The sequence below is a fragment of the Mauremys reevesii genome, linkage group 3 (genome assembly GCF_016161935.1).
Source record: "Mauremys reevesii isolate NIE-2019 linkage group 3, ASM1616193v1, whole genome shotgun sequence".
NCBI lineage: Eukaryota > Metazoa > Chordata > Testudines > Geoemydidae > Mauremys > Mauremys reevesii.
This window is the reverse complement of record NC_052625.1, coordinates 79,306,776-79,317,218: the sequence shown is the minus strand read 5'-3', so window position 1 is coordinate 79,317,218 and position 10,443 is coordinate 79,306,776. Positions and strand designations below refer to the sequence as shown.

At 41.7% G+C, this 10,443-nt stretch overlaps 1 protein-coding gene across 3 annotated transcripts in view; it reads left to right on the top strand.

Annotated features, from left to right (window-relative positions):
* The first annotated feature begins 2,827 nt into the window (after positions 1-2,827).
* The window catches only part of SLC35F3 (solute carrier family 35 member F3), a 256,997-nt gene continuing 249,381 nt past the window's right edge, over positions 2,828-10,443 (top strand). For 2 of the 3 annotated variants that reach the window (XM_039532627.1, XM_039532629.1), the window contains exons 1-2: positions 2,828-3,305; positions 3,886-4,115. In XM_039532627.1, coding sequence (XP_039388561.1) covers positions 3,253-3,305; positions 3,886-4,115 — 283 coding nt within the window. In that variant the 5' untranslated portion in view covers positions 2,828-3,252. Of the gene's footprint in view, positions 3,306-3,885; positions 4,116-10,443 lie in introns of those variants that run through there. The other variant, XM_039532633.1, reaches the window with a different exon arrangement.

The following is a 10,443-nucleotide window of genomic DNA, read 5'->3' as shown; positions in this document are numbered from 1 at the left end:
CAGCATGAGCTTCCGTGGGTGAATACCCACTTCTTCAGATGCAAGAAGTTGCATCTGAAGAAGTGGGTATTCACCCACGAAAGCTCATGCTGCAAAACGTCTGTTAGTCTATAAGGTGCCACAGGATTCTTTGTTGCTTTTACAGATCCAGACTAACACGGCTACCCCTCTGATACTAAATAGGGCAGAATCCCAGTGAAGTAGATGGCTTTATCCCCCCCCCCACACACACACACACACTTCTGGTGTCAAACTAGGTCTCACGTTGAGTGAAACTTGGCTGGAACCAAGGAACTGAACCTACATTACATTATTTTTAATATACATTGCTGCATTTCTGTAGAGTTTAAAACTCTCATTCAGACACTTCAGGGTACTACAGACATGAGAATTCCTTCATGGTGAATTCCAACCCTCACCTTCCACACACAGCCCAGGCACCTAAGCTCTGTGTAGGGAACTATGCTGGGTTTGGGAAGGAAGTAATCCCAACCCAACTCCATGTATAGCTGTTGTTCCAGATGCTACTCTGGACTGGGGGATGAGACCCCTGGACGCAGTTTACATGAAGCCAATGATCTATGTAATTACAGATTCAGTGGGCATCTTCTTGACACTGTCCCAGCCATCCTTAAATTCATCTTGCACTGTGTTTTATGTTTACATTGCAAAGAACCCAGCTTTGTTGCACACAGGGCTGAGTTTTCCTGCACAGCTCCTACCCATCTCTGTATAACAGGACCACAATTCTGCTGTATTGGGGGTTTCACCCTGAGTTCCCAAGCAACAGTTGTTTTCATTTTAGCATACTGCTATTCAAAATAATGATTGTGTATGCAATAAATAAAATATTTTCAATACATGCATTCAATACAATACACAGTTCAGATATTTAGTTTAGTTTTTGTCTGATTTTGTTTTTGTTTTTATTCTAGATAAAGCAACAATGATTCTTTAACACTATGCAGGGCAAGTGGTTTTATTTAACTGATGTCTATTAACTTTGCAATTAAATGCCTAGGTGCTCTAAAATATATCAAATTGAAGAGGAAAGGGGGAAAGATTTCTCCCCGGTCCTTCTACTAAGATTCTTCTATCCAAAAAAAAAAAAAAAAAAAAACTATGCTTCCAGCTATGTTCCTACTTTCAGATTGTCAAATGTTCTCATAATAAATAACGCTTGCAGATTTTAATCCAATTTTTAATTGTGTATATGTACACAATGAAGCAATATATAGGCATTAAGGCACTCTAGACAATCATTCCCTATACTACTATAGGTCCTGATTCAGCAAGATATTTAACCACATGCCTAAAATGAGCAGTCAGTGGGGCTACTCACATACATAGACACCTTGCTGAATTGGTAATGGTCCTAGTAAAAGATCCAGACTTGTAGTCTCTTTTCAGGCAAAGTCATTAGGAAGTCAACAGGAGTTTTTCTTGACTAAGGGCTGCAGGATTGGGCCCAAAGTCTTTGCCGTGTTAACACAGATGTTTAGATAGGATTTTCAAAATGTACCCAACACTGGGCTAACTTTGCTCTCATTGACATCTGTGGGAGCAGAATTAGACCAATGCTGAGTGTTCCTGAAAATCCCACCTATAATTTTTGGTTACATGATATATTAAGGTTCCATTTATGCTGGGTTAATGAATGCTTAAAACATTTTAATCAGTGGTTAATCAATTGTTATAAAGTCAAACATCTCAATAGGCTGGCTATAAGTGTGGCTTATAACTACCTACTGATATGTTCATAACCATCTATAAAATGTTCTAATTATGTCTAGTATATGTTTTAAGCATGTTACAATCACTTACTAACCCTTTATAAATCTTTGTAAATAGAACCTTAACAAAGTGTTACTGTTCCTTTTTCTTTCAATAATGCTGTTGTCCTTCTTTGTTCCAGTAGTCTCAATGCTCTGAAAATGTATTTATTTGTGTGGCACTAGCAACTAAAGGTCCCAGCCCCACTGCACTATGCACTGTTCAAACACACACCAAAAAGCCAGTCCCAAACTACCCCAAATAGTTTGTGTTCTTGTGATCAAATCTCAACTCTGCGGCAGCCCAGCTGTGTCACCGTGGGCAATGATCTTAAATTCTCAGTCCCAAAACGTGCCTAATTGAAATCAAGAGGCGTTAGCATACCAGGATCTGAGCCTCTGTTGACTATTCCTCAATTTCTACAAAGGCAAAACGTGGATAATTCCTACCTACCTCACAAGAGTGGTTGGGTTTAATCATGATTGTTGTTGGGAAAGTGCTTTGAGATCCCGGGATGGAAGATGCTGGAGAAGTGCCAAGTGTCAGCCAGCCAACCTGTGGTTTTTAGGAAACTCTCCGAAAATCCACTCTCCAGGGTTTAGTTACCTCCCGAGCTCCCCAAGTCAGCCAGGCTGAAGCCCAGGGTAAATCCCCACCAAGTCCCTACGCTTGACGGGAGCAGCACTACGTCTCTGGGGTTACCCTCTGTCCCGCAAAGCAGCCTCCCCTACAGCGCCGAGTGCAGCTTCTTCGGCCGGGACTAGCCCAGCGGGCGGGCGGGCCCGTCCCGCCCTTGGCCGCTAGGGTCGGTGCCGGTGCCGGACCGCGTTGCAAGCCCGCCGCTTTGGAGGCGCGTTGGGAACAGGGCGCCCCTGAACCTGCCCCCCTGGGCGTTTGACGTCACCGCTGTCCAGTCCCTGCATTTGCCCAGCGCCGGGGTTCAGCGGGGCCCCTCCCCCCGCAGCTGAGCTCTGGACACCCGTCAACGCTGAGGAGCCGCCCGGGTCGCCTCCCAGCCCCGCCGCCGCGGCGCTGCCGGGCCCCCCACCCCAGTCGGAAGCGAGCGGGACGGGCACGGGCGGCGGCGGAGGAGGGAAAGTCGGGAACGGGGCTGCGGGGCTCCCCCTGCCGGCGGAGCGCGGGAAAGCAGAGCCCAGGGAGGTGGGGGGCGTGAGAGCGGGCGCGGAGCCCTTCCCTCCACCCACTACCACACGCTCCGCGGCAGCCGCAGCCAGCACCTGGCCTCCGCTGGGGACAGGAGACGCACCTGCAGCGGCAGCAGCAGCGGCAGCAATCTGGGCACTTCACTCCCCGCTTCGCGAGCGGCCGGTGCAAGCCCCGGGAGCCCCTCTGCAGCGGCTGCGGACCCGGCACCTGCCCCCTTCTTCTTCTTCTTCTCTGTCCGATCGGCCGGTGACAGCCCCCGGCTGCACCTTTTCCTGAAGTCTGGGAGCCCCCACTCCACCCCTGCTCTTCCCTATGGGGATCCGAGAGTTTCCCAACGGCACGGCGAGGGGCAAGACCATCACAATGTGAGTATCGCCCCCGGGGCGGCGCGGGCAGGAAGCTCCCTTGTTTTGCACCGGGGAGGGGAACAGGTACCTGCAGCGGCAGGAGACGCCCAGCTGTGCTGCCCACTAGCCCACGCTGGGGTTCCCGGGGTGGGATCTGCGGGTCAATCCCAATGCGGGGGGGGTCCCAGTCTTGTGGGAGGGCAACACGCGAAGTTCCCGGTACTCCTGCCCCCATCCCCCTGGGAGGCCGGGAGCCAAACGCCGCAGGCTGCGCACCCGGGGAAGGGAGTTCTTCTTGGGGTGCTTTAGACAACGCTAAACTTGCTCTGGAGGGAGCCCTATGGTTTGCTGGAGGATCAGCTGTTTGTAGGGTCCGCGCTCAGCAGCTCTGCCCCTTTCTTAATAGGCAGCGCGCGGGGGGTGCCGGAGTGGGCGCGTCCCCTCGCACGGGCAGTGCCCTGCCCCTCCTGGCCCCTGCACACTTATTGGGGAGTGAAAGGGGAGCTCCCGTCCCTTCCTTCGCCAGGTCAGCGCTCGGCACCTCCCAGCACCTCAGCTGTTACCGGGCTGTGTTCATGTCCCTTTCCTGCCTTGCCAGTGGCATGAGGAGATCTCCAGATGTCAGTCCCAGGAGGTTGTCAGACATCAGCCCGCAGCTCCGGCAGCTCAAATACCTGGTGGTGGATGAGGCGATTAAAGAGGATTTGAAATGGTCCCGATCCGTGGAGGATCTCACCAGTGCTTCCGTGGGGCTCACTTCCATCGAGGAAAGGATTCTGCGGATTACCGGGTATTATGGTTATCAGCCCTGGGCTGCCAGCTACAAAAGTAAGTCCCTTGTTTATCCCTTCTCTTCCCACCAGCGGTAGCAACACTCCTCCCCTCCCCCCTCAATTTTGTCTGCTGCTGCTGCTGCTGCTGCAGCTTCTAAAGCTGCCTGCAGGGTGTGGGGCAGGGCTTGCATTGCACTCGGGATTTAACCCCGTCTCCCCTTTTCTGTGGCAACCCCTCACATTGCTACTTCAATGTCCCAGCAGTTTGGAGTGATGGAAATTAACTGCCTAATTTTATTTACTATCCTCTTTTTTCCTAAACTGGATCATATCATCTTTGTCAGTTTTGTAGTTTCCTCTAAAATATTCCCTTTCCCTCAGTTGGAAGGTTTAATTATGTTTACTTTATGAACCGCTGCTTTGCCTGTTGACATTTGTGTCTGATGAGATTGATAGCTAATTCAATGCTGAACAGTGGAAAAAGTTGCTCACACTCTGGGACTGTGTTTGATGTTGCACTAGATGGTGGCATTGTGATCAATTCAATACAGATTAGTGTGAGATTTAATCATTTGAACTTTCTCCTTATTAGGAAAAATGCTGGTGATTATAGAAAACATGTTAGCTTTTGTAATGGGGGAAAAGGGATTTGAGTTTAGTGCTGGAACTCAAGACAAATGTGACCGGTACAAACGGTTACTGTGACATAACATTATTAAGTAAATCATTACATTACATGTAGGTTAAAATTTGTATCTTTTATACAGAAAATGATAGTTTTTCACTTTATTAAAATGTCTAAGTTGAAAGATTTAAAGAAATGCTTTCATTCTCTGCTAAAGGATTTAGCACATGATATTCTTTTTTTGTGTAAAATCAGGCTCTGAGTGATTTGGTGTTAATCATATTAAATTCAGTATTAAAAACATTGCGCTCTGTATTGCTGATGCCATAAGTGAAGTATAATGATCAGCTTATTTGTGACAATTGCTTCGGTGCTTTTTAAACCTGTATTAGTTTTTAAAGTAATACATTATTCCATATCCTCTCCCTACTATCTTGAAGGATCATTGTATTTTCACAAGAATTAAACTTTTCCCTGAATTAAAATATCTTTACCCTTTCCAACACAGCCTCCTGTTTGCATGTTCATAAACTTTGGTGAGAAACTTATTCTAGTGTATAGGGGTGTAAAGCTTGTGATGATATCTTGAAAAGCTTTAATAAACATCAAAGAATCCTGTGGCACCTTATAGACTAACAGTCTGTTAGTCTATAAGGTGCCACGGGATTCTTTGCTGCTTCTACAGAACCAGACTAACACGGCTACCCCTCTGATACTTTAATAAACATGTTGGAAATATTCATACGTCTATAACATGTATTTGTATAACTTGTGTAACGTTGATCTTCCATTGTTCATCATTACCAAAGATGACTGCATGTAGTAACAGTTTTTAAGAATTCATTTGCTCTTGTGCAGAAGTCATAATACTGTTTGTGTCATGATAATACTGTTCATAACATCACAGTTTTCTGTTGTAAAAATATTATTATACTAGAGGATCATGATTTTGGTGGAAAACTGGTTTTGACAAAAGAAGTCTTTGTAATAATTATTAATTGTATGCATTTCTAATGCATTCACCCTTGGATTATCTGATTGCCAATGCACTTAATAATAAAGGGGAAAGATACAAAAAACATGTTATACTGTATTTTTCTGTTTTTCATGAGCCATCAGCAACTCATTAAAACATTATTGTAGGATATTAGAATATGAATTAGCAGATAAGGTCATGCGTAAAACCAGTTTATTGTATGGTTAAATATGGTTATTACTATTCTACGAGTCTGATTTTGCTGTCCTTACTCAAAGGGAGTTGTACCTTTCTTAAAGAGTAGTCCCACAGACTATTCATCTATGCAAAGTTATTGGATCCTGTCATCAGACCATGTATGGGTGCCAACTTCTGAGTTGGATATTAATGTTCCTATCTGACACCATGACTAATAGGTCAATTGAATTCATGGTGAGTTATTGCAGATGATCCTTCTAAAATAGTAAAAGTCATTTTCAGCTGTTCAATTATAATCTGTTGTTGAGATTTATAACTCCACCATAAAAGTTAACTATGAGCCAAAACTTGGCCTTCAAGGTGTGTTCTCTATAGCAATTTAAAAAAATAACAAATGACATTTTAGAATTATAATGGTGGGAAATAAATATACAACTTTTCTGAGGATTTTTTAAAAAAATCTATCTCAGAATAATTTTACCTATAATTTGAACACATTTCACAAACTAAAAAGATAACAACAACCATATTTTATAAACTGTGTTGATAGAAATGTAGAAGAGATTATGTACATCTCTAGCTAGTGTTATTTGGCATGACTCCAATGGAACTACTTTGATTTACATCAGCAGGGGATGTGGTGGAATGCATGTAAGTTAGATAAATCAGCAAAAGTAGAAGGCTGGGTTTATATCAACACTCTGAAAACATTTTTAAAAACTCCTTTATTTTGGCTCATGGACGTGTTGATGAGATAAGGAACCTTTTATATTTTAAGCGGCCAGGTTTAATCAGACTAGGTCAGTGGTTCTCAAACTTTTGAATTGGTGATCCCTTTCTCATAGCAAGCCTCTGAGTGCAACCCCCCACCCTTTATAAATTAAAAACACTTATTTATATATATTTAACACCATTATAAATGCTGGCGGCAAAGCAGGGTTTGGGGTGGAGGCTGACAGCTCACCCCCCCCATGTAATAACCCCGTGACCCTCTGAGGGGTCCTGAGCCCCAGTTTGTGAACCCCTGGACTAGGTACTGTGAACAGAAATAATTTACAATAAATTTAAATTATAAACTCTTTGGGTAGGAATCTTGTCTTCTAATTATATATGTTTGTAAAAAGTCTAGATACTGTTTGCACCGTATAAATAATAATGAGGTGCTCTCTAGGAAACTAGTTGGTGATCTAGTTCTTAGGTTATGAATGTATAAATCAGATTTCATTTCCCCTCACCCCCTTTTAAGCCACCTCCACCAGTGACATTTTAGTCACTGAAAGTCTAGCATCTAGTGAGCAATTCCGCATATTATTATTTAGACTCATATAGATTATCTAATTTATTTAGACTTTCAGAAATCCTTTGATGGGGTCCCTCACAAGAGGCTACTAAAGAAACTAAGGAATCATGAGGTTAGAGGCAAAGTATTGTCATGAATCAAAAACTGTCTAGGAGAGTGACTTTTGCCATAATGAAAATTGACCTAATCAAGCTACATGAAGAAGCAAACTCATGGTAAATTCATGTTATAAAGGTGAAGCAATGCACACTGGAGAGGGGGGACATTTAAATTACTGATACACCTTACACAATTCTATGCTAACAGTAACCATATCAATTAAGGAAAGGGACCTGAATGTCACTGTAGACTGCTCAATGAAGACTTCTGCTTAAAAAAAGTGCAGCTGCTGTCAAAAAAGCAAACAAGTTTAGGTTGCATAAGGAACGAGATGAAATAATTCAAAGAACAATACAGAGACAGTGTTCTCTATTAGGATACTGATCCTTGTGAATCAAAAATTAAGAAATGATTTCAATTATTTGCTGTCATAGCAACATTGTAATAATTGTGTTTAGTTCTGGCTGACTACCATTCTTGAGTAGACTCTGAATAGACATTTTTATCTCATGTCTTTCAATTTCAGGGAAAGAAAAGAATTAAATTTTCATCTACGGAATGGTCATTGATTTCTAACAAACAAATCAATTGCTTTACAAATTTCTTTATGCAGCTTTAATTAAATCTAATATCTTCTGTAGTGTGCTATTTATGTGTGTGGAGATTCTGGGCAGAACTGTGGCCCATAAGAGAGGCTGTGCAAGCTGTTGTAACTTGAGCAGGTCCTCAGGGCTGTCTCTTTATGCTGGTGACTCTAGACCAGCCCAGAATCGAAAGAGCACAGAGATGATTCAAAACTACTTTAGCCGCCACCCCCATCCCATACTGCCGGCTGCAAGTTTTGTATACATCTCTTGGAGGCACACCACAGAGTCTCTGTTTCGTTGGAGGTCTTTGCATATGTTTGGAAGGCCTGAAAGGTGATGTCATAGGAGGCTAAAACCTGAGTTGCAGCTCTTCTAAATTCAGATTGCAAGGGGAAGAAATGCAGAATCCAAGCCTTAGGTACTTAACAAAATAATTAGTCAGAAAGGTCAATTCATGCTTACATTAGTTCTTTTGAAATCATCATCATCTTCCTGTTGCTGAGGCAGGAGCACAGAATAAAAGAAATAAATAGTTGTTTCAAATATTACAATGTATTTAGGAATGTACTTTTTAATATCTGCAATTACTTTAGTTCTGCATTTTCCGAAATTTGTAGAAACATAGTTCAACTACGTTATTCTAAATATATACTAACTTATTTGCCACATTGGGAAGGGTGTACATTCTGGTGATTACTGAATTTCTATAGGCACCAGTGCTTCTCTAAATAGAAATAAAAATGGGGCATAAAGCATGATAACATGAAATAATATATATTTTCTACACAAAACTGCTTATAACAGAACTAGGTTTTGAGTTTTGTATGATGGCAACACTTCTTAACCCTCTGTGGTATGTGTACCAGAAATTAAATTTCAATGGAAATAATTCCAGCAAATAATGTAGGGATTTTGTACTTACTCCTGGAAATCTCTGGATGTGGAGAGGACTTTACATAATATTTTCTAGAGGAAGATTTGATATTGCTTTATAATTACTCTTGTGTACCAGACAGTTTTATTCTTTTCTGCATTTCAGATTCTTTTACATCATCATTTAATACTTTACAAGAAAATGTAATATGCATTTCTCTGTATAAGAGAAATGCAGCAGAAATGCAATCTCTAAACAATGTAAAGTCAGTGTTTTATGACTTGCTAAGCACTTTTCCTCTCTTGATGAAATTATTGCACAAGGGAAAATGGAAGCCCCCCTTATTCCCTTCATTCCTTTAATAGAGCATTTCTCGCTCAAAAAGTTGTTAAAATATTCCTTTCTGTTACACCCTCATACAAAGGACAATGTTGCAAATAAATATAGGAGTGGAAAAGTCTTTGGGTGAAATCCTGGCTCCCCTGAAATCCATGGGAGTTTTGGCCTTAACTTCAATAGAACCAGGATTTCGCCCTGCAGGTTTAGGTCTTTGAATTTGCCTGCTATGCACACTCATTCTCAGTACTATGCACTGAACACCTGTTCCTAAGGCAACTGCATCCAATTACACCTACCCATACATTTTTTTTAAAAGATCCTGAACCCTATTGAAGAACTCTATTTAAAATGTAGAATAATTTACTACTTTTAACAAATGTGCAATTTTAATTTTCTTTCATCCTGCACTTGCTATTTAATTACTACTACATATTTTGTCCTGAGATGGGTGAGGAGCATCTACAACAAAGGGAAAGAGGAATATTTCTCCTTCCCTCTCCCCAGGAAGTTAAATACACTGGGATCTGTATATAAGTGGGAACAGGGGAGAAATATGTATACTCATACGTACATACACACTCTCTCTTTCTCACTTATTAACTCTCTCTCTCTCTAATCTGAGACCAAGAATGAAATCTGCTAATTGGCACATCCAAGATAACAATCAGTAATACATTAAAAAATACATTGCTCAAAACATAGCACCTCCTCAAGTGTATATAGCACTGTATTTTAAATGGAGGAAACAAGCTACATTAATAGGTGAACCAAAGCATTAAATATTAAAGATGTTAATGATAAACAGGCTTGACCTTTTCACAGTCTATTGTGGGGTAGGATGGTATAAAAGATGGAATTCTTTGCAGATAGAAACACAGATGATGATGGTGGGTGGTGGGGGTGCATTAAAATGTTCTGGAAGAAATTCAAAATGGCACTAAAGGGAAGACAAAGTTTAAATATGATTTTATGTAACTTGTTGGATTTTGGTTTTCTTAAATCTATCTACCACAAAAAAGTATAAATAATACACAGAATGTGTATTAGAGGAATGTCTAATTCAAGTTTAAAGTCTGTCTATTGAAGACTAGTTGGCTTCAGATTAATGCATTAACCTCTGACCTTTCAGATTTTATTTTAAAGTCACAATCTTGCAGTCTTTACTCAAGTGAAATTCTCATTGAAGTTGATGGGAGTTTTTCTTGAACAAAGGTTAAAGGATTGAGCCTCCAGTGTACTTAGGTCCTAAATGAAATGAGTTTTCTGGTCTAATCATAGTCCTTAATGGATTACTGACCACCACACAGTTTGCTAGGGAAGCATTCACAAACCTTCACACTTGCCCAAGAATGGAGTAGATGTTGTGTCAGGAGTGTGGTGAGTTG